General features: G+C 48.5%; 2 protein-coding genes across 10 annotated transcripts in view; one reads left to right on the plus strand and one right to left on the minus strand.

The window, feature by feature from the left end:
- Positions 1 to 24,966, plus strand: part of nav3 (neuron navigator 3) — a 142,155-nt gene that overhangs the window by 54,602 nt on the left and 62,587 nt on the right. For all 9 annotated transcript variants that reach the window (XM_013140172.3, XM_013140174.3, XM_013140175.3 and 6 more), the window contains 4 exons: positions 7,280 to 7,351; positions 11,594 to 11,736; positions 18,728 to 19,790; positions 23,244 to 23,359. In XM_013140172.3, coding sequence (XP_012995626.2) covers positions 7,280 to 7,351; positions 11,594 to 11,736; positions 18,728 to 19,790; positions 23,244 to 23,359 — 1,394 coding nt within the window. The remainder of the gene's footprint in view (positions 1 to 7,279; positions 7,352 to 11,593; positions 11,737 to 18,727; positions 19,791 to 23,243; positions 23,360 to 24,966) is intronic.
- LOC105020421 (chymotrypsin B-like) lies at positions 1,882 to 2,754 on the minus strand. The gene has a single exon (XM_010887435.4). The coding sequence runs from the start codon at positions 2,752 to 2,754 to the stop codon at positions 1,966 to 1,968; it is 789 nt and encodes a 262-aa protein (XP_010885737.1). The 3' UTR covers positions 1,882 to 1,965.

Raw genomic sequence — 24,966 nt, forward strand, 5'->3', positions numbered from 1 at the left:
TGTGACGGATGTTTCGTAGAAGCTGACCTGACACATTGTATATGCAGTGCATCTTGTCCTCATGTGTTCTGGGTTTTTTTTTTTTCCACATGAAAAAAAATGACCAAATTTGTGGTGTGGATAAACGGTTGAGGGTGGGAATATACTGTGTCTTTCATGTTCCGGTAGACTTCATAGGGGCTGCATGGGTTTCCAGTGACAAATATGCGGCACAGCTCCCAGTCACATGGACTTGCAGTAAAACACATGCACTGCAAAAGTCTTTCAATGTCCTGCAGGCTAGTGTGGCCATAGCTCTTTCTGTCAGTTACACCAGTCCTTAGTTAGTGATCTAGCCTTGTGACCCTCTCTAACTTTAAACGCCATCCATCTTCCAGCAAATTCCTATTCACAATCGGGCCCAGCTGAAACTCAACACTCGGGGAGGAAAATGCAAAAGGCTTACCGCACGTGAAAAGAGCAAAACGTTTGAGCAGTTTGAGTTGCGCCCGCATTGCGGCAACATTCTCGGGGAATGATTGCCTCCATAAATCACGATGCTGTGGCTGTCTTCGGCGTGGATCTTATTAAATTACTACAGAGGCAATGTCATAATCACGTGAAGTTTTAGAAGGCGATGAAATGGAAGCATTTCGTCTCATTTTGGTAATGGAAGTCTAAACCAGTCTGTAGAAAAGGTCATGTCCCTTGGCGTTTCAATTCCTTAATTCATTGGCGTTTAGTAGACAAGGAGCCATCGTAGAACGTCGATTTCCTGGATATTGCTTAGTGGTCAACAATGACTCTGCACTTCTTTAAAATAAATTCAAAGCCTTGTTCATTTACTAGGGTGAGAGAGTAAACAGTCACAGTTTATGAAGTTGGTGGTAATTTGGCCTGGATCGCTCCGATAGACCAAATTATCCTCATCATGCCCCCATTGGGTCAACCGTGCATTGATTAGGCTACAGCTCTGTGCTCCCTGATATTTGATTTGTTGGAGAGTGTGTCCAAACGTCTGACAGTAGGACATTACAATGGATTAAATGAGTGACTAAACGAGCAGTGTTTCACGTTTTAAGTTTGTTTATTGAATGTACTGTCTAGTTCAGGCCGATGACTCTAATGCTTGAAAAGGTTCATGCAGTGGTGTTGTACCATACATAGTGAATAGTGACACAACAAATGTACAGTACCTGTCAAACGTTTGGACAAACTTACCAATTGAAGTGAATGGGTAGGTGTGTCCAAACCTTTGACTTGTACTGTACATCTGATCACATTGCAAAACATACTATTATTGGGCATGGATATTGTGCATAGGCCCTTAGTATATAAATGGCACTGTTGATTTTTGCTGGAGGCGGCTAAAGTTAGCTGAAGTTCGTAGAAAGCCACGTCTGGTGTTGACTCAGCTCTGTGCGTGTGTGTGTGTGTGTTTGATGATGGGGGCTTTGCTGGGAGGCTAACTTTCCTGACTCCACTTTGGAGTTGTTGGTTGAGTTAGTGGGAACGCCATGGGAATTACAGCTGCAGTATGTGTGATTTACTGGGTATCGGAGACCTCCTTGTCTTGCACCATAGACCCAAATAACATGTTTTAAGCCAGACACTGGACCTCTAGCTAACAATCAATGAAGAAGATACCACAGAAGGGGGATTCCAGAAGATTTGGCCATGACATGTTGAAAAACTGCACAGTTCCCCATATCTCTTCTACAAATTACTGCCTAACAATGGTAAAATGATAGGAGGATTATAGTTCATTCAGGTTAGGGTATCACATCAGGTTTTAAAATCCATTACGGTGCAAATAACTAAATATTCCGTTGACACTAATAACTACACAGGAACATTTTGTGCGTGCGAGTTAAGGCGTCTGATGCCAAGACTCTTGCATCGGCGCGTTGACACTGAACATTAGACAGTACACGCACTGTACCACCGACGTGCACACAGAACGGCGCAGTGCAAAACACCGCCCTCTCAGTTGAGCATCATGGTCATGTCCAGCCAGACGCGGACCTCGGCCACGCGGGTGTACACAGCCGGGACGGAGGTGGAGCAGCCGCTGCTGCCCCAGGACACGACGCCGACCAGGCTCCACGCGCCCTCCTTCTGGCAGACCAGCGGTCCGCCGGAGTCGCCCATGCACGAGGACACGCCGTTAGCCCCCGCGCAGATGTTCATGTCCAGGACGCTGTTGCCCCAGTACGCCTTGCACTCGGCGTGGGACAGCAGGGGCACGGCGCCCTGCTGCAGCCTGTCGGGGTAGCTGGCGGGCTCATAGCGGCTCATGCCCCAGCCGGACGTCACGCAGGTCGCGCCGGCGGCGAAGTTGTCCTCGTACGAGGCCAGGCACACGGGCGAAACCTTGGCGCTGAGGGTGGCGGGCGTGGCCAGCTTGATCAGCTTGATGTCGTTCTTGACGGTACTCGGGTTCCACATGGAGTGGGTGAACACCTTGGCCGGCTTCAGGACCTGGACGGCTTCGGCGTTGGCCCGGAGGTCGTGCTCCCCGACCACCACGCTGTGGGACGTCTTGACATTGCAGTGAGCGGCGGTCACCACCCAGTACTCGCTGAGCAGAGACCCGCCACAGAAATGCCCCCCGTTCTGCTGCAGGGAGACCTGCCAGGGCCAGGAGTGCGGCACGGCCTCCTCGCCGTTGATGACGCGGCCGTGGCCGGACACCACCGGCTTGATGGCGGGCCTGCCGCAGCCGTAGGCAGCGCTGACCAAGGACAGGCAGGACAGGAACCAGAGAAAAGCCATCATGACGATGTGGCGGTCTAGAGGACGGGGAGACTATTTATCCCAGAAGCATACATCTGCTTTTAACCAATCCCAGCCCGGGGTGTATCCACTTCCTAAACCTTGACCAGTCCTGAAAGGACATGGTGGAATATTAACCTCGGGGTGATTATTATACTGGTGGGTCCTGACTAGGCGCTGTACAATGTTTTTTTATATTTTTAATGACAGGACAGTTGGAAAGAGAGACCACTACACCAGACCTCTACACCAGCCCCAAAACAGCTGCTTATCAGACCCCAGCATCCGGACAGTTCCCAGTCAATGTACAGGAGGGGTGGGGGGGGGGGCAGAACAGGGTGTCCACATGCATGACCTTTACATTTCTTGTATATTTGTTGTCTCTTACCCTCACAGAGGTAGCAGCCCCGTTCCCACTCAGCCTTTTGACATTGCGTCCAGTATGTAATGGTCAGGTACAGTGCCCAGGTTTCACTGAGGCATGTACAGTTGTCCCATTTTTCAAACTGTCAGTTACATGCGGTGTTGCACGCCGGGTTGTTTGCTGGGAAAGGCTGATGGGTTGCCTAGGGTGTGGCCATATACTGCCGCACCTTTGGCTTGATTCAGGGTATTGAAGTGCATGCACTGCTCATTGCTGTATGTTGCTAATGTCCCACTTTCTCTATCAATTAAGCAATTCAAGTATTTCAGCTTAGATTATTCAGATTCCAGTTTATAGGAATGAAACTGAAGCGCTGACACTACAAAATGTCAAGATATTGTCCTAGGGTGTAGACTTTCTGGTGGCACTGTATGTACTGAGTTCTTAGGTTGCCATGGAGCCACGAGGCAGCTTAAGCGGAGAGCACCTGTATATAAATATTTTTTTAAACAATATTTGTACCTTTTTTTTTAAGTTCACAATTGTCAAATGTGTATTGACTACATGCATTTTTAATTCAGTTTCATGACCTTGTGAGGAGGACTGCATTGACTACTTTAAATTACACTATGAAGTGACAATTACGTCGCTCAGGAGTTCTCCCAAGGCATCGATATGCCTGACTTGATTATCTTTAGTGAAGAGCTGAAAGGGCATCGGGGAAGTCACAGTCAGACAACGGTGAGACCCCGTTTAATGAACGCTGAACTTTGCTGCCTGTCTGCCTCTCTCTGGAGGAATCGCTGATCTGCCTCGTTGACCACACACACACATCCTCACTCTGCTCGGACAGTGTAGATCCCTCTTCATTGTCGTTCTATCTGCAGGAGGCTTCAAAAACTGAATACCCTCGCTTTGACAGAGAATTACAGACCAGACATATTCAATCTTAGCTGTTTTGTTTTGTTTTGATTTTTCAAGCACTTGGTGAATATTTGTGTAATAAAAAGCACTGTGGAAGTTAGATAACCTGTTATTATATGCTGTTATACTTGGCCTTGACACGCATCACTGGGAAAAAAAACACCTGGAATTCAGAACTTGAGATAACAACTCTTGAGTACTTTTGACTTAGTTGTCCTCGTTTTACTTGACTTTATACAACTGAAATTTGCACACTAATCAGTCAACACAAAACATCTGTTGTATGTGTTTAAAAATAATGTAAACCGTAGCGTTTTAATTTAACTTGATATAGGATGTCCAATCAAATCCTATCTTTTGACCGATGGTTAGAATACCATACAGTACCTGTCCAAAGTTTTTATACACCTACTTATTCAATGGTATTTTCCAAATAAAATAGAATAATAGTGAAGAAATAAACGATGAAATAACGTAAATGGAATCATGTAGCAACTAAAGTGTTTAACAGCTCAAAATAAATTTCATGTTGTACTGCAGTTTCTTCAGAGTTGCCACCCTTTGCCTTAATGACAGCTTTGCACACACTTTGCCTTCTCTCCACCGGCTTCACGTGTAAGGGTGCTTGTACAGACTGACAAGGTAGGGTTAGTATACAGAAGACCACCATTATGTTGGTGCTGTAGTAGTCCATATTATAGCAAGAATGGTTTAGGTCTGGGGTATACCCTCAGCTTCTTTATCAAGGCAGTGGTCGTCTTGGAGGTGTGTTTGGGGTCGTTATCATGTTGGAATACTGCCTTGTGGCCAAGTCTCCAAAGATCATGCTCTGCTTCAGTATGTCACAGTACTTGTTGGCATTCATGGTTCCCTCAATGAACTGTAGCTCCCCAGTGCCGGCAGCACTCATGCAGCCCCAGACCATGACACTCCCACCACCATGCTTGACTGTAGGCAAGACACACTTGTCTTTGTACTCCTCACCTGTTTGCCGCAACACACGCTTGAACCAAATACACCATCTGAACCAAATACGTTTATCTGGGTCTCATCAGACCATAGGACATGGTTCCAGTAATCCATGTCCTTAGTCTGCTTGTCTTCAGCAAACTGTTTGCAGGCTTTCTTGTGCATCATCTTTAGAAGAGGCTTCCTTCTGGGACGACAGCCATACAGACCAATTTGTCTGCGGCATATGGTCTGAGCACTGACAGGCTGACTCCCCCCATCCCTTCAACCTCTGCAAGAATGCTGGCAGCACTCATACGTCTATTTCCCAAAGACAACCTCCGGATATGACGCTGAGCATATGCACTTAACGTCTTTGGTCGACCATGGCGAGGCCTGTTCTGAGTGGAACCTGCCCTGTTAAAACGCTGTATGGTCTTGGCCACCGTGCTGCAGCTCAGTTTCAGGTCCTTGGCAATCTTCTTATAGCCCATCTTTATGTAGAGCAACAATTATTTTTTTCAGATCCTCAGAGTTCTTTGCCATGTTGAACTTTCAGTGACCAGTTTGAGTGTGAGAGCGATAACACCAAATTTAACACACCCGCTCCCCATTCACACCTGAGACCTTGTAACACTAACGAGTCACATGACACCGGGGAGGGAAAATGGCTAATTGGGCCCAATTTGGAAATGTTCACTTAGGGGTGTACTCACTTTTAGCGGTTTAGACATTAATGGCTGTGTGTTGTGTTATTTTGAGGGGACAGCAAATTTACACTGTTATACAAGCTGTACACACTACTTTACATTGGAGCAAAGTGTCATTTCTTCAGTGTTGTCACATGAAAAGATATAATCAAATATTTGCCAAAAATGTGAGGGGTGTACTCACTTGTTGGATACTGTACGTTTACCTAAGGAAGGCCAAAAAAATTAGAACATACAGGACAGCCTTTTTTTTAAAAAAGTAATGTGCTTGTACATGAACAGTACACCCTCTTTATTTTCTTGTCCTGTATAATTTATGTACATGGAAGATACTGCAGTTCTGCTTTTGATTTTCTGAAAATCTTTGTCACATGAGCATTTTAAATAACTTCGGTTGACAGAGCTGTCCCAGACGATATTAGACAGATTACAGTTCTTCAAAGGCCATTTTCAGTGCAGCAGCGCAACAATAAATTACAGTGTCATCAACATTAAAATGTAAACTCTAACACATTTTCACCATCATTATTGTTTTAGATACTGTTGTGAATAACTGCAGTTTCATGGCCAGGGCTCTGGGGCACCCCCTGCTGGAGAATTCATATAGCACATATCATGCCATCAAACTGGACACGCAATGTTCTGTCTATCAGGTTGCTCCGAAACAATGTAAACCAATGTAAAAATGTGTTCCAGTTGTAAAAAAGGCCAACATGTTGCATCTCCACTGTGTTCACAATCCTTAAGAGTTTCTGTGTACAGTGTATAGTGGTTGATGAAGACCACATGCTTTCCGAGTCACTCGCCCAAACCACCTGGCTTACACTGTTATTCTCCGTCAGTGCACTGTGATTAAAGCTGTCCTTTCGTTCATAAAACACCCTTTTTGTTTTCTTTGTATCTGTTGCGTGTTCCCCAACTATTTCCTGTTGAACGTGAACCGGAGAGTGGCCAGATGAGGCAGCAACCACCAGCCTTGCTGGTAATTTTCTCAGCGTGACTAAGAATGAGTGTCCTGTTGTTATATCTGACTTTGTCTGGAGAGATTTCCTATGCACGCCCTCAGTGTTTCTGGATTTCTTCGGCACCCCTCGTTGAGAATGTGTTTTTCTTTCCGAGGTCACACCAAACGAAGTGATTTTAGGACATTTCCCTCAAGCCTTTATTTTGCGTTTTAATCAGTGTAAAATCCCTAGAGGTTCAAAAAAGGAATTAGGTTGATCCATCGAGATTCAGTGAGAGAGCACAGTGTATATCTACAGGGGAGTGTTACAAGGGGAAACCGTGACTTTACAGTTAAATTAGAATACAATAAATAAAAGCCATTGCATGTTCCAGACACACGTGCCAATGAAACGTGTGGGCCGTCACGAGAAGTGTGGTACATGAAGTAATTTACCTTCACTTCAGTAGGTCTCGTGCCAGTTAGTCACTTTCTCTCTCTCTCTCTTGCTCAGTGCTGTCCACGGGCTCCTTATTGCATTAAAGGGATATCACAGAGATGCTACAGTTTATGAGCCAACAAGTTGTTAGCCTCATTCCTTCTCTGAGTCTGTGTCTCTCTCCTCTCTTTCCACAGTCTCACTGCGCGATATGCAAGTCCCCCAGGTCACAGTGGTTTAGGAGCTGCGTCACCGAAGAAAAACACAAGGTAAATCAACCATCTCTTTGCTAAACTCCTTACTGTTGGTGTTAACAGTAAATCTACACATGTACATTATTGATTTAATCTACTGGGGGGAAAAACTCTCACACGCAGTGACTGAACCCATTTTGAACTTCTCAGGTTGGGAACTTACTTGACAATAGATTCCCGTAGCGATAGCATTTGTACGTTGGTTTGGTATTGTGTCTGAGCGTATTTATTAATGCAGTTATAAACATTGGCTATTCTCCGAGGAAGTACTAGCGTTGGTAAGCGGACCTGGTAACAGCCGACGTCATGGATTCAGGCAGAGACGTGTGAGCCACGTAACTCAATCCTGGCGGATTAGGTGCCAATGGCAATAGTGTACTGCTGTGGTCGCTTCCAGCCAGCTCTCTGCCCTTCTACCCAACTAGGCCGCTGGCCCTGCAGTTGTCTGGCTCCCATAGCATTTGTCTCTCCATAGTGGCGTGGCTGGTGGGAACCAGCGAGCTGGCAAATTACTTCACGCAAACCCCCTGCCGAGCGATGTGAAGTATGCGCTGGACAGCATTGACAGCCCTATGGGTGGTATTCCCTTACAACACTGACAAATCGCTCAGCTGGGATAGCCGTTTAGATCAATCAATCAAATACTGTATGCACAGTATAATGCATGAAGCCCTTTTTTACATTAGCAGTCATCACAAAGCTCTTATATGGATACCCAGACTGAACCTCTGAGAGCAAGCAATGAAATGTTGGAGCACAGTCCAGGGAAATACTCCACAGGAGATGCCTCCCTCCCTGCACTCAGAGGTGTGTCGGCATTTCTTGTAACTAGAGAAGTGTGTCCATATCTACAGTCGTGATTCAGATAAATAACACACACCTGTCCACCAACTTCTAGCCGCGAATTAAAATGAATAGAATACCTCAGATTAAAAGAATACCCTAAATCATCCGCACCCCAAAGGAAATCTCTTGACTGGATGAGAAAGCGAAGATTTCATTGCAAAAGTAGTTTGGCAGAGTAATTATTTCCTTCTGACCCAGTGTGTTGACCGGCCATTTATCTCCATGTTGGCTTCCTATCTCCCTCATTAGCTTGGATAATGAAACCGGGGCGGTCGCATTGGGCCCAACGCGTCGGGACTGATTGGGTTTCTTACCCTGGCCTGCTTGCCGCTGTTGCCAGATAGAGACTACAGTAGGCTGGTACAGTCTCTGTGTGAGTGGGTGACATTCAGAACTGTTTTGGGGGAAGGGGTCAGGCCACTCTGGGCTTTCCTGGGCAGGCTCGAGTGATACGGTTCGACGCCAACAGCGGTCGTAAAATTGCAGACAAAACCGCACTCGACCCAGAGAACACTCATGCCTTTGTAAGTCATCCCACTCCTGTGACGTAATCACATTTTTCGGACCCAGATTGATAGGCGAAAATAAAATCTTGCGCCCATGCTATTTGCTCCCATAATTTGAGACGAACTACAGTGTTGATTAAGAGTACAGGTTTTATTAGAATATTTCTCAGTGGCAGAGGTCAGACTAGAAATGAACTGTAGAATGTGATGAAGACACCAATCCCTTTATTTTAGTTTGTGGCCATAAAGTCTGCCTTTGATTTACTACATGCAGTCATTTGGCATGAACAGTTGTTTTATTGTCAGGTACTTTAGGCACAACCCCCCCGAGAGTGTTTTCATTTCAACGACATTATTTATTTGGAAATTCAATAAACGTGGGTCGGAGCCCAATGTTAGCCTCACAACTTTGTTAAAGCTCCTCTGTTTGGTTACAGTAAAGGCTCTTATTTAGTTGCTACCTTGGTCATTTTATACCTAAAGAATATTATTGTGCCTTAAAGAAAGTAGTCTCCAGTGTTTGCCCCACAAGGCATTGAATGGATCTCAAACCACTGAACACATTGCGGGGCATACAAGTTGCCAGTGTGGCTTTCTTGAACGATAAAGTTTTTTTGTCTCACGTTACATCAAGTGTGCAACTGAGGCTCTTCTCGACCGCTCTGGAGCTTTCAAATCTCAACTGCCCGTAAACCAACTGACCTAGGTCATCCTGAACGAAACTACAGCTTATACCAGCACTAATGAATGGGCGTAATTGATTTGCCTGACAACTGATATCTTGCTCTGCTTATTTCCGTCGTGTTGTCCATCAAACTCGTCAGTGATTGGATTGTATTGACCAGTCCGAGTCTCAGAATCAATGACACGTGTTCTGGCTCTGGCCCGTCGGTATTTTGGGACAGCCGGCGGTTCTGTCGTTTTTGCCATCTTGTCTTCGCGGAGGTACTCAGATCCAGACTCCTTGCAGAGAAGACATTGTCATCCATGGGTGTGAGTGAATGGGTGGATAAATAGGTAGGTGTGGGACATTTTTGTCTTCTTCCTGACTGACAGGGTGATTAATGTGTCTGGTCACCCCTCTCCCGGTTTCCAATCCTAAAAATACCACTGAGTGCTGGAGACAGCCGAGCTTCCCCAGCGGTGCCCTATTTTCCTTAGTACACTAGTGTTGACCAGGGGCCATGTGGGCCAAGCTGGGCACTTAGGACACAGTCAGGAGTGACATCAAATGCATCTCAGTTAGTGCCGTCTCTGCCATCAGTGATTACAGCTTCGTTAGTGCTGTAATTCCTGATAGTGATGTATTGGCGGCAGGATGTGATCCGATATGTATTGAGTGGTGGATGACGGGGTATTGCTAACCAATAGGAAGAGCTTCCAGACATTCGACACCGTTCTGCCAGACCGATAGTCTGAAGTGTCCCCTTGTGAACCGTTAAACCCGTATCAGTCACCGCCCCTGAGACATTGTGCGGCGACGTGTGGAAGGTTCGGAGACTCCATTTAAGTGACTCACACAGAACTCCGCAACGGAAAAGAGCTGGCGTTCACCCTCGCTCGTATGATCTCAACACATGACGTGTGGATCGCCCCCGCTTTTGCGAGGCGTCTTTTCACTCTGGCGTTCTGAACTTAGTTCCCCGTGTCATTTCACCGACAGGAAATGTCACTGACTCTGTGGCCGCATGAGGACGTTGGTAGTGTAGTCTGACACACAGTGACGTTTGCTACACGACAAAGGGCTGTCCCCTCCAGAGGATTTTTACATTCGGAGATTGAAAGACTGGGTCTCAGATGACACCTCAGCTTTTATGGCGTGCCGTTTGGAATGAACCCAGGATAGTCACTAATGGATTCTGTTTTTCACATTGACATCTAGTCCCTTCTGCTTCCTTAGAGTTGTTTCTCTGTGTGAGCTTTTTGCCCTGTTGTTGTGTCTGTACATCCAGGGCTGGGTTATACTGCTTAGCTGAAGTCCCATAATACCTGTTAATTGCCAAGCGTTTAGGAACGTCTGCTAGAAGGCCAAGGTATTAATAATGTGGACTGGATTGTGGGGTCGTTTATTTGATGAGATCCAAGTGGGGAAGTGTGCCTTGCTTGAGCTCAAACAGAAACACTGGGTAGGTAATACAGGCCGATGTCTGTCGCTCTTTCTCTAATATTTCTATTAGACATTGTCTGTGTGCTTTTGGACATGAATTAAGGTTTTGTGTTTTTTACAGACCAGCCATTAAAGCTATGTGAACTTCAAAGAGACTTAATTCAATCGGTCATATGACTGCACATTTTTTATCTAGTTATCATGTTTTTCTGGGGCAAAAGCTGAGGTCTTCTAGATTTTAGTCCCTCATTACAGTTATTACGAGTCCATTTTTAGAGTTTGAAACAAATGAGTATACTACATAATTTCCAGGAAAACCGGGTCAGATATTCCCCAAATCCATCCCTATGACCATGTATTAATTAATTAAGGCAAAGCTACTTGCCAGATGCACTGCCACGTCCAGCTTGACTCAAGGGCGTTGGGTCCATTCCGCGTGTTGTCTTTGAACCCTGCCGATCGGTTAATCCCAGTGTTTAACCAATCAGAGAGCCGTGCTGCAGCCTTGCTCTGCCGGTGTAGTGGACTGTTAGATCCTTTAGCCCTCTTTAACGACTCTCTAATAGACTGATGTAGTCCCCCCCCCCCCCCGCCCCCATGCTGCCAGCTGTGGCACCTGAGGTAAACATCCACATCTGACAAACACATAGTCCAGCTCTGTGTGCGCGCGCACGGGAGAATCCATGTGGTCTATTTCAGCTCAACACTGTCACACTATTTAACTATTTCCCTTCTAGACCTTTCCGCTCATCGCCCCTCGTGTTCACACCTTCTCCTCCTCCCCGTTTCCGTCCACAGGTTGCCAGGGCCATCCAGGGTGTCCGCTGCAGGCGGTGGGACCCCGAAGACCCAGGGGGCCTCCAATCTCAACAGGAGGAGCCAGAGCTTTAACAGCATTGACAAGAGCAAGCCTCTTCAGTATGCAAGTGGCAACGACAGAGGTGAGATAAGGTGATTCCGAAGTGAGGCGAGAGTTACCGAACCGCTCAACGCCGGCCCGGCAACTCATGTACCATAAAAGGTGGTTCGGGGATATAAAACACCGGGGAAAATGTTAAAAAAGGAAACGACCTTTGGGATTTTTAGTCTCAGTGTATTCTCTTGTGCTTCTAATTCTGCTTCCTTCAGGAAGCGTCGGTCACTAGCCACTGTTGAGCAGTTCTGAACAAAATGCACTAGGTGGCGCCACCGATAAAGACAATGGCCGCGGCATAGTTGCCGAAGTGTTTGTGAGCAGGAGTATTTCACACACTAGCACACTTGAAGTTAACCAGTCTGCTGCTGAATCATCTCAGCAATTAACTCCACTACAGTACTAATGTATGCCATTAGGACTAAGGCAAGCCGATGCTTTTCACGGCACGGTGAGGGGCTGTGTCTGGGCTGCGGATCTCTGGCTCTGGGGGCTGAATCACGCCACGGTCTGCCAAGCATAATAACCGGCTGTAATGAGATATTTTGTCACTGGTCCACAACAGTGTCCTGACACTGTCCAGACTTTATTATTGCATTATTACTTTTCATCCAAAAGGAAATCGATGAAATGTCTTGCGTGTCTTCCAAATGGTATCATATGCCCTATATAGAAACAGTGCTTTTGACTAGGCCCTTGTGGAGATGGACAAAAAGTAGCTCCCTATTTAGGGAACAGGTTGCCATTTGGAACGCAGGTACAACGAGGCTCTTCTTTTCTCAACAACTCCCAACCTTGTAGCTAAAAGCTTGCATCATGTTCGTAGATATTGGATAGTTGGTTCCGAGTGCCGTTCCGAACGCATTCACAGCCCCCTTCATCCAGCTGTCACTTACACAGACTTATGGTGGGCAGTGGAGTAGATAAAACCAGCCAGGAGGACATATATCAGTCAGAGGACATTAATCAGAGTCTGGGGGAGAAGGTGGGTGGAGGCGTTAAAAGGCCGCGTCGCAGCTCACGGTTCTACTTTATTTTCCACCGTACTTTTTCTGCCTCTTTTCCCCACATTTCTTCCCACTCCATACCATCTCTCGCCCCATGCCTCTTTCATTCCGCGTCTGCCTCTCTCCATCCATCTTAGAACAACAGTCTACCGACCGTGACCGTCCTCGGGTCACTCACCCTGGGTTTATTTGTCCGCGGTCGGCCCGGTGGACTCAGCCCAGTGCCTTCACCGAGCCCTCCCCCGCCCCCCCCCCCCAGTCGGCCCAGACCTGTTTTCACAGTGCATGCCTCCCAAATCACGCCCTTTGCCGTGCACTACTTATCAGGGCCTGAAACGCTTTGCTCGAACGCAGGGCATGACATAGAGGATAGTGTGCCGTTTGGGAGCATCAGAGAGGAGGGACGACTGCTGCCAGACTGAACACCAGCGCTGGCAGGCGGCCCGTTGATGAATCCCTCTGTCCAGGAAGAGAGTGAAGGCTTTTCTGTTCCCTCAGTGCTGCCATGTCACAGTTCCAAATGTTACTCACACCCTTTACGACCTAAGACTTAGCTAATGTTTCCCAGGCGGGGGGGGGGGGGGTGGTAACCTATTTCGTGGTCATTGTTCCGTTTGTCTGTCTCTCTGGACTGTGGACGTGGTGAAGAGGTCGTCACTCCGGTCACTAAGGCAGTGTTACCCTGAGGCATCAGATCAACCAGCCAGGCCCTTACACATCTCGTACTGTACTCATTATTGCACAATGTCTATCTTCAACCTTGGTGTGTGTGATTTGCAATATGGTGGTGGTGGTGGGGGGGGGGGGTTTGTACATCAATTGTTCAGATCAAAATGGTTCTATTTAAATCAGGCAGAACAAGGCCATCACTGCTCGTTCAGTAGTTGCCTAACGGGTGAGTTCTGTCTTTGGGAGTGACAGTTTGAGCCCAGCCCAAGGCTTCAACCGCTGCAGAGAAGTTGCGGCCACTGATCCCTTGGGGTGGGGGGGGGGGGTTTGTGGGGGGGGACTGATCAAACAATTCCAAGTAAATGTCAGGGAAAGTTCAACAATGCAGCCCAACCTTTGGCAGTAGACCGGCAGTCTGGTGATGACTGAGGAGACAGTATGAGAAGATAATGTGAAAGACAGGAGGAGCTGCAGGCTGGCGTGAGCCTGGGGGTGGCACCTGAGCATCCCAAATGGCACCCGGTTCCCTTTATAGTGGACTACTTTTGACCTGGACATGTAGGGAAGGAAGGGCTCAGCGTTGGGTACAGGCTGAGGTTTGGGAAGCATCGGCCTATCAGATGGGAGAGAGCTGAGGAGAATATGCCGGAAGGCACACAGATAGTGGGATGAACATAGTGATTATTATATTGCTTGCCTCACTGTGTGTGTGTGTGTGTGTGTGTTTTAGGTCTAACTATACTCATGGTGACCTAATGTCCTAATGAGTACAGTAAAACCAGAAAAATTTACTTTTGCCCCCCATGAGGCAAAAGTAAATTTCCGGCTCTGGGTTTAGGTTTAGGGTCAAACTTAAACAAATTGGAGTTTCTTTAAGATCCGGGCGTTGTTGGTTAAGTTTAGGGTTAAGGTTAGTCATTACATCCAGGTAAAGTTTAGGCATAAATGTAATTATTTTTTTAGGTTAAGGTTAGATTAGGGTTAGGATATAAGGTTAAGGTTAGGGCAAGGGTTAGTGTTATGGTTAGGTTAAGTGTTAAGATTAGGGCAAGGGACCGTGCAATTTCTATTTTCCTCATGAGGATAGCCATACAAGTGTGTGTGTGTGTGCCGGCGCGTGCGTGTGCGCGCGTGTGTATGAGGCAATGTTTGAATCTCTCATGTATGTTAGATGTTTGTGGTTAGGGTTAGGGTTAGGGTTAGGGTTAGGGTTAGGGTTAGGGTTAGGTTACACCGGACGTGTAACCCCAACCCCAACCACTCTCCAAGGTACTTGAGCCCTGAACGTCCGTCTCTCCAGGGTCCACCACCCAGACAGCAGAAGTGACATTTCCCTCTCGGCCAACGAAGCGAGTGGCTGTGAGGAGTGCGTTGCCGTGGTAACGCTACACCCCCCCCCCCCCCCCCCCCCCCCCCCCACCCCCCGTTGGGCTGCTGGTTCCGGCAGCCGCCGCTGCTTGCTACGCAATGGCATTCTCCAGGCCCGTGCTATCTTTAAAGACCGGGGGTTAATTCGTCGGGCACGCGTGCTGAATCCCGAGCTCTTAGGCCCCTCATTCGCAATCTTATCACGGTGTCGCCGAGGCTCGGACAAAGAAATCTAATCAGGCGTGGCATTTCTGTGGCAGAAGTCTCACGTCCGTTTTCACGGTGCCACGGAGAGCGCTGGCAGCCTATCACAAGTGAGACAGAGTGTCTTAGATGTGGGGGTTAAATCCTGGTGTCGGCAGAGGGAGATTCTGGGCGTAAAGAGCATTAAGCCCAGTGTTGACTGAGACATTACAGCCCACGCACACACCATCTCGCTCTCGCTCTCTCTCTCTCTCGAACACACACAGACCGGTCTTTAGAGAGATGGCTCGACGTGAGCCACTCCGTCCATCCCTGCGACAGACCGACTGGTCTCGTAAAAGGTTCTGAAGGCCATCGCCCTGAACATAAGCTGGTTGCGTGCTACTGGGCCTCGTGTGGCCGCAGTTTAGGCCCCCTTTCCTCCCTGCGCCTCAGTCTAATCCTGCATGGTTAAGGGGAATCGCGTGTTACAGAGCCTCGAGTCTGGGCTGGCTCCCAAGTTGCTCTCGCGTTGTCCGCCGGTTGCGCTTCTTCTTTTGACCGAAGCACCGTAGCAGAACCCCACGGTCCTGGGATGGAGGAGCATTGTCCCGTTTGAGCATCCCAGTATTGCAAGAAGGAAAGATACCCAGATCCGCTACACCGTCATGCTTCTGTTTTAGCAGAGATGGACTGTGACGGGAGACCCCATACAGTCTGGAAAATACAGCAGTTCCTTGAAGTTCTCTAGCATATTGGGAGGTGGCGAGAAGCAGTGTGTGTGTGTGTGTGTGTGTGAGTCTGTGCATGTCCCCACACCGTACCGCCACATCCATCAACACATACTCCTTAAGGTTGCGATGCGTTTTCTATTGCTATACTCTGGCCTGTGGCAGCGCGAACAGAGCAACACGGTGTGACTGCATCAGTGGAAGCACCCTGGAGAAGCCACCAGCTGGGGGATTGATGATGATCTGAACACCCGTTGGGGGGAAATGAGGGTCCTCTCAGAAGGTCAGTGTGGCCGTTCAGGGTAACGCGGCTATCGTTTTCTATCCGGCACCTTACGGGTGGCTGTGTTGCAGGACACGCTCGGCCGACGTAGCAGAGACACACTGGCCTGTGTCGGTGTCATCGTGTGTCGGTGTTTGCGCGTGTATGCGTGCGCTTGCTCGCTCAAAGACGATGTAGCGGCGGAACTAAACCGACAGCGTCAAAGCGTTGTGTGCGTGAAGCGCGAGCCACAGTGTGGCGGCTCACTGTTTGGTTGGAAGAAGCGTATTTTCATGCTTACGGCTGAAAAGAAGCAGATGCACAGAAATGAGCGCATGATTAAATACAAATTCACATTTTCACAATAATCCAAAACTTTATTTTTTTATGTTTCACCTGTGTAATTGAAATATGTATTATTGTGTTGCATGAGCAATCAATGTTGACGCAATGCATCTAGGCCCAGGTAATGAAGATAATGTTTAAAAAAAACAGTCCTTACGCACCAGAATAATGTAATACATTGCTAGAATAAATGCTAGTTGACATTTACAGTACATTAACCTGCATGTAGCTAGTAGACATCTCTAATATTTTTATTTTAATCTTCGTTCAGGACCATTGCGTAACTGCTATAACTTTTCTAATATTACAAAACAATTCTGAAGCAGACAGCATCGTTGCACACCGTTCATGAGAGTTAAACTGGACATTTGCTGTAGCCTGTCATTTCATGCCATGTTGAATTCTGCTGGAGATCATACCGAATGAATATATATAAGTGATTGCATACAGTAGATTTATTCCAGCACCACGCTTGTAGAATGAGGTTGAGAAGTTATATATTTTTTCCTGTTGGACAGTTCAGAGGAGGCATGGTGGTTAGCCCAGGAGGTGAATTGGCACCTGGCTTCCCACTGTTACCAGGGGAAACGGCAACAGTATGAGGGTTCACAGAATCAATTTTCTGCTTGAGCGCGGCAAGCAGCACAGGGGTATCTGTTAGCAGTGGACTGCAGGGGAAAGATGTGTACAGGGCACTGCCTATCTTCTCTGTATCCTTTTGGTTCCCATCCACCCTCTACGACCAGCATCCCTCCCAAACAAGCCCCCTGCAGCTAAACAAGAGAGAAGAGTTGTGTGTGTTCGCGTGTGTGTGTGTTCGCGTGTGTGTGTGTTCGCGTGTGTGTGTGTTCGCGTGTGTGTGTGTTCGCGTGTGTGTGTGTTCGCGTGTGTGTGTGTGTTCGCGTGTGTGTGTGTGTTCGCGTGTGTGTGTGTGTTCGCGCGCGTGTGTGTGTGTTCGCGCGTGTGTGTGTGTTCGCGCGTGTGTGTGTGTTCGCGCGTGTGTGTGTGTTCGCGCGTGTGTGTGTGTTCGCGCGTGTGTGTGTGCGTTCGCGCGTGTGTGTGTGCGTTCGCGTGTGTGTGTGTGCGTTCGCGTGTGTGCGTTCGCGTGTGTGTGTGCGTTCGCGTGTGTGTGTGCGTTCGCGTGTGTGTGTGCGTTCGCGTGTGTTCGCGTGCGTGTTTGCGCTCGCGCACGGGTGAGTGTGTGTTCGCGTGCGTGCGCGTGAGATATTGGATGCACTGCAGAGCTCTTTAGTCATAACAACACACATTGTCAGCCATGCTCCTTAGCTTTGCATTCTACCTCTGCAGAGATTGGGACTAGCTAGTCGATTGCTCTCCCTCTCTCTTTTTATCTCTTCCTCTCTTCTCCCCTCTGTCATTTTCTCTGTCTTTCTCTTCCCTCTGTCTTTACCTTTGCTTGCCAACATTTAATAGAGTGTAAATAGGGCGATTCAACATATTTAAATTCTTAGCTAGTCTTCCACAGCCGTACCTCGAAAATCCATTCAATGTCCCGCCTCCCTCAGATGTCTGGAGAATTCTCTGCTTTCAGACAAATTTGCAGTGTACCGCTGGCAAGATGTTCATGGGATTTTACATTTCCTGAGCCCTCCCCCACATGCCCGTCGCTGTTACTTGTGGTGTTCATCACTGTGTTCTGACCGCTTAGGACACATAATGCAGAGGACCCTTCAGTACACTGGGATTGGAATGAGCGCAGGCATCCGATAGAAACCCAGAGGAGAAACTGAATTGTGTTTGTTCAGAAGTGTGCACATAATCAGCATACATCAACATATTTTCTTTCAATCAACAATTCCCCCGGACTTACAACAGACTCTTGCACCTACTACACCAATCAAGTTGGAGCTGCGCTGGAGAGAGACATCTGATTGGTTTGACTTGATTTCCGGCCTCGCATGATTTACAGCAGGTTCCCACCTCAATCAGGATTTCTTGTACCGTGGACTTCCCGTGGGGGGGGCTTCACTGTCATGCAAATGTCTTTGAGACATCAGTGTAATAAACTGAAAGACTCCCTCGTGATTGGCTACTCTAAGCACAGGCCGACTTCCCACCTTTCTGCTGCACTGATAAGAGTTCCTCAATCAAATTGTCAGTGGCTGTACGTGACTCAAATGATGATGAATACAGTAAACAATGTTCCTCGTAAAAAGTTTTCTGTATCACCGGCACGTCAACTTTGGCACTCAGGGTAAGACGGCATTCCGATACTGTGGCTATATTAGATATAGTACGAAAATAGAATGGATGTGTATTCACTGACTTCTGTAGAGTGAATACACATTAGAGCGGCTGCCGCATTACTAAATATATCGCCGTACGAGACGGCGTCTTCAGATGCTGCACAGTATATTGATTAACTTGGTGTTCTTGAGATCAACTTTGCCGCTCTTGATTTAACTTGTGTGTCTGTTTCCATCTCCGGTGCAGAGTCGGTGAAGGGCATCCCTCTGCCTGGCAACGTGAACGGCGGTGCCCCTGTGCCAACCAGCCTCAGCGGGCAGCAGCTGGCCTCTGCCATCCCCTCTCCCACAGCTAGCAAGTCCTGGCGCAGCAAGTCCATGAACATGAAGCACAGTGCCACCTCCTCCATGCTCTCAGTCTCCGCCTCGTCCTCGCCGACTCCGCCGCCTGCTTCCGACCGTCCACGCCCTCCCATGACAGAGGTGTCCAAGTCGTGCTCGGGCGCTGGCGGCGGCACCCCGCAGAGATCGATGCTCGACAAGTTCCGGATGATCAACCCTCGCTCCGCCTCGCGGTCCTCGCCGTCGGTGGCCGAGATGGCCCTGCAGGAGGAGGACGACATGTCGGAGTGCAGTGAGGAGGCGGTAACCGTGACGATGACCACGGCATCCGCGTGCAGCGCGAGCAGCGCCAAGCAGCTAGCCAAGACGACGTCGCCGCCCTCCCTGGCTGCGACCAACAAGGGTCCCGCGAAGGGCTCGTCCCCCTCTGGAGGAAGCAATAAGTCCCTGCCCCAGCCAAAAGAAAAGGAGGATAAGAGCCGGGGCAAAGGCGCCAAGGCCACCACCCCGCCCAAAGAGGAACAACGGGAACCCGCGATGGATCCGTCCAAGAAGACCTCCAAAATCGCCAGCCTCATCCCCAAGGGAGGCAAGCCGACCACGGGCAAGAAGGACGGCGCCGTCCCTCCCGCCTCCACTGGCATCCCCAAGCCTGGGCTCAAGGCCCCATCGGCCACTGGGAAGCCGGTGGCCAGCCAGGCCCAGACCCAAGCCCCCCAGGGGGGCGGCGGCGGAGGCAGGGAGGGGGACAAAGCCAAGATGGTCAAAGGGGGCCAGGGGGGCTACTACATGCAGCAGCGCTCCCTGGGGGCCCCGGAGGCACGCCGGAGCAGCATGGTGTCGTCCACCAGCACCTCGGCCCTGTCCCAGCCGCCGGGGGCCCTGGGGGGGAACGGGGCGGTGCAGCTACCCCAGCAGCAGCAGCACAACCACCCCAACACGGCCACCGTCGCACCTTTCATGTACAGGTGAGGTGTGTGTGTGTATGTGTGAGGATTGTATGTGTGTGTGGCGTGGTCTGTCCAAGGTCTTTATTATCGGTGCCCTCATTCGCGTTAGCATTTTTTTTGTATTAGCTAGCTGCTTCAGGTCACTAGTTCCAGCCGATCAAGCCAAGAATCCTGATCTACCAGCCAGCCTTCTCTCCCGCACTACTGTAGGATGTCGATGTTAAATCGACAAATACATATTCATATCACAGTTCCCCTGTCCAACTAGCTTGGGCTCCTCCACCTCGACAGGCTGTCACAATGACAGCTCATCTCACTCACCCCCCCCCCCCCCCCGTCTCCTAGTTTCTAGTCCCGCATTCCCCCGAAGGCCTTCCGTTCCACCTGTGATGCCTGACCTGTCTGTCACGGGTATTTATATTCAGGAAATGTGTCTCGTTTGCCATTTGATCCCTGTGAAGCCGAGCCCCATGCCGTAAAGTGCACTTATTAGGGAGTCATTTGGGACGCTGCCGGCCTCGTCCAGGAGCCCCAACCCCCCGCCCCCGCTGAATGTGCTGCCTTCGCGGAGCAGGTGTCTTCGTAGAAGGAGGCACACCCTCACGACGGACCCCCTCCTTGTCACGCTCCATCTCGATGTGCGCGTAAGCGGTAGAATCGCTGCGCCTTTTTCGCCTGTCAAAAAAACAACGATAATTAGACGTCTGTAACAATCAAAGCTCGTTTCCCGCCTTTCAATTATGTTGCCTGTACGGAGGCTGCCAGTGAGTGGCTTTGTGATGACAGAGCCTGCGTGTGTCGTCGGCGGCGCGCTAACGCCTCCTCCCCATCGGTCCCAGTCTTATAGTGGTGTTGAAGGGAACGGCGAAGAATGGCGACAGGCGTTGTGGGAGAGCTTTTGTCCTCCAGGGGACGAGCTGAGATGGTGGTGGGGGGGGGGGGGGCCTGAAGCACGGGAGACGGACGGAAGAGAAGGAGCAGAGATCCCATTAACGACCCATAATCATCTTCCGAGGGAACCTTTCGCTCTAGCCTTCCCCGGCCGGCGTTCCCAGATAGAGCTCCAGCACGGCACGCCTTCGCTCTGCCGCTCAGCTGCTGTTGCACCGTTGAGTATTAGTCTTCCTAATCCGTCCAATAAACCCAATCATCCCGCCCCTCGATGGGAATCTCTGATTATCGTTGTTGGATGGCGGATGCAGATGATGGATGCCTGTCGGTGAATGATGTTCTCAGACCTTCATTCAGTTTGCATTAAATCGTAGCACGACGACGACACAAAATACACTGCAGATTCATGTCATTCAGAAAGGGCTTTTATCCAAACTCCTTCCCTTACTTTGTATTCATGTCATATTCTAATCAAGCTCAGCGCAGTTCGGCTGCTTTACCATTATCTAAGGAACCAGAATTTGGAGCCTTCAAATTGACAGTTCCGGCTGATAGGATAATTTGATGTCACCTACCTCCGCCGTTGTTCAAATCCTGGCTCTGACTTTACTAGTGTCCATGTCCTCCGTGCCCCCCCCGACCAGCCTGAAGAAGCGGAACTGTCAACAGCCTCACACTCAGGGAAAAGGCCTCCCTCTGTGCCGCAATTTACCATCATTTCAGGGCCAATTAGGTGTCTCCCCTCCCCTGTGCCACAGCAGAGCAGAGAACACAGTTCTCTTTTGATTACAGTACCACCCCCCCCCCTCTCGTTTCCAGCAGCTGGGGAGGTGATTGTGTGTTGCTGCCGTGTGACGTTAACACTATTATGTCCTCTTTCTGTGACCCGGATCGACCCCAGAATGGCTTTGGTTTGTTCTCCGTAAATTTCTCACAGGATTTAACGACAGGAGCTTTTCATTCCTCCCTTATAACATACTGTCGAAAAAGAAACACCCGTGTTACCGAACAAGACAAAGTATTCTGATGGCAGGCAATTCCACACAGGTGGGGAATTAACATCCCATCATGCTTAGGTTCATGTATAAAAGTGCTGAGCTGGCTCAGGTGGCCTTTATTTTGCTTACCATAGCTAGAAGAAAATTCTGTTTTTCAGTGACTTTGCAACAGGGGTGAATGTTGGGGGCACATTCTGTGATGATAAAGACTGCCAACCTTTCTGATGTTTCATGATGAACCACACCCGCCAGTAGTCAGATCTCAACCCAATATAAAACTATGGAATTCCTTCCGAAATGTTAGTTTGCATCCCACCAACAGAGTTCCAGATACTTTTCAAGGCATCATTGATACTCTTTTGGCGGCTTGTGATGACCCAATCCCATATTTAAGTAACATTCCAGATTTCAACAAAAAATTATAATTCAAAATTTTAAACTTCTCATTAATTATATTTAAACCACAATTTTGCAGTCAGTAGAATAAAACATTTGTTTTTTGTCTGTTTTTTATTTAAATGTATTTAAGTTTATGTCAATAACATTATTTGGGTCCAAGTATTTAGAATATGAATTTGGCAGTTGCTGTAAGAAGTTATGTTGGTGTTAATTTTATTTTGACAGTGACCTGCGCATTTAAAACGAAACAGCTGCCAGCGGCGTTTCTTCCCCAAGTGTCAAATGAACTATTTACTTACTCATTCTTCAATTTATTGCAGGCTGTCAGTTGGCAGCCACATTTCCGCATTTCTCTGTCCCTCACTGGGATTCCACGGAGCTGGAACTAGTTTGTGTGAGGCGAATGTTGGAAACCACATTTCACAGTGCTGAACCCCTGGCTGATTCTGCATATCTCAACGCCTTGGATGGCAGGTTATCTCTGACTGTGCAGGTGGTTAGGGAAGCGCTTGGCTAGGGAAACACTTCGTTATACTGTAGGTGCTTGGGTGCAGGACTGATATCTAGCCATCAGGACTACTACCCTGTGTTCCACACGTCTCATGCCGAGGTCTAACGAACATCCTCAATTCCAAATGACCTTCTGCGCCCTTTGTAGTGCATTGCTTTTGAATCGGGGCTTATGTAGATCTGCAATTAAGAGTAGATGTATTGCACTATATTGTATGGTTTGCTGCATGTTATAAACTGGTTGCTTTGAATCATGTATGCTGATTGGCTGATAGCCATGGTATATCAGAACGTATACCATGGCTATGACGTCACAGCTGCTGTAATTGCATTGATAAGGAGTTTAAATCGCAATACGGCAACCCTGGTGTTTGTGGTATATTGCCTGTATACCCCAGGCAATCCACAATGCATTGCGTCTAAGAACAGGTCTTAGCCATGATATTTCGGCCTCACCCCCTTGTCTCATTGCTTTAGTATGCCTTTAGTATGATTTGATTAAAGCAATAAGGCATGGGGGTTATGGACTCAGACCAGAGGGCCTGGATACAGAACGTAGCCAGTCCACCCGACATCCACGTGCAAAGACACTCTCCATCTAAAAGGTCCTTTCCCATCTGTTGAATGTGTCCACGTGGCCCCTAGATAACCCTGGCTTGTGATCTTCCCTCAGGACGTACTCGGAGAACGACTGCACCATGGTGGCGCCCGCGGACCGCTGCCTCAGCCCCAGCAAGGGTGACCTGGTCTACAGCAAGACCGCCAAGCAGTGCCTGGAGGAGATCTCCGGTAGGACACGCCCACTCACATGCCGGGTCCCTGTACACTGCACATACACTCCGCCTACGTTTGTGAGTTAGCTAGGTGTGTGTGTGTGTGTGTGTGTTAGAAGTAGCAAGAGGGGGGGTCCCCTGATCACAGCCTCACATGGCCACGGGGAAAAAGGTCAGGAATGACAGGTGGACACGGGGAGCATCTGTGGTCCTTTGTTTACATGGCCGCTTGGCGTTACCATTGGTTACTACCTGACGCGTGGCGTCATGCACCAGCCGGGAGTCAATGTGACGGCTCATCAGGAGAGACGGTTGCCTGGGGCTGCGGGAGGCAGAGATGGAGAAGCAGCCTGTTTTGTCTGGGTGTTGGGCAGGGCTACTGCCGGTGTTGGTGTTTTTAATACGCTGACTTATTTAAATACTGAGGAAATCTTCCACGGGTTGCTGTAATACCGCTTGGACAAAATGTGTATTCATTTATGCAGAATGTTCCAAGCCGGGAAAAACCATAGTCCGTTGAAACACTTGAAAATGGAAATCTTGCCCTGCAATTGTTGTTGTTATAACCGGGAATGTGCTGAATGTCTGTGGGTTTTTTTTTGTCGTTTGGATGGAGAGACCGAAATTCCAAAGAAAACTCTAATGACTCAAAATATAGATGTTTCAAAACATGCACCTCGACAGAGGAAGTACCCCGTTGCTTTAATCCTTCAAGTGAATGCCTCTGTGAAGCCACGCCCAGAATAAACGGTCTAGAATGTTGTTTTTGCACTCCCAAATCTATAACACACATCGTGGTCATGAAACGTTTCGGTTAGTCGGACTCAATTTAACTTAATGCTTTGATTTGTTCTTGATGTTTCAATCTTAAATGTTTCTACTCAAAGAGAAACACTGCGATAGGAGGTTTTTGTTGCACAGTAAAGGTAACTGAGGAATAAATGTTGTCCAGTTCTGTGTGAGAATGATTGTAGGGATGCATCTATTTATCAGCCAGCAATCAGTATCAGACAATTACAGGCCCGAATGTAATAATTGGTGTTTGCTGATTTGCTTTTAATTTGTCCAATATTTCAGACTGATTGTGATGCAGAAGTCCATCTCTGTCAGTGGCAGGGATCTTAACCAAACCAAATTGGATTCAGAACATTTACCAATTATTATTATTATTTTTTAAATACATTTAAAAGGCAAACGTGACTTAGTGCACAACTGGGTGACACAGTAGACAGGTCACAGTGGGGTGACACAGTAGACGACTGGGTGACACGGTAGACCGGTCACAGTGGGGTGACACAGTAGACGACTGGGTGACACGGTAGACGACTGGGTGACACGGTAGACGACTGGGTGACACGGTAGACAGGTCACAGTGGGGTGACACGGTAGACAACTGGGTGACACGGTAGACGACTGGGTGACACGGTAGACGACTGGGTGACACGGTAGACGACTGGGTGACACGGTAGACGACTGGGTGACACGGTAGACGACTGGGTGACACGGTAGACAGGTCACAGTGGGGTGACACAGTAGACGACTGGGTGACACGGTAGACGACTGGGTGACACGGTAGACGACTGGGTGACACGGTAGACGACTGGGTGACACGGTAGATGACTG

This window comes from Esox lucius, chromosome 23 (genome assembly GCF_011004845.1).
Source record: "Esox lucius isolate fEsoLuc1 chromosome 23, fEsoLuc1.pri, whole genome shotgun sequence".
NCBI classification, from domain to species: Eukaryota; Metazoa; Chordata; class Actinopteri; order Esociformes; family Esocidae; genus Esox; species Esox lucius.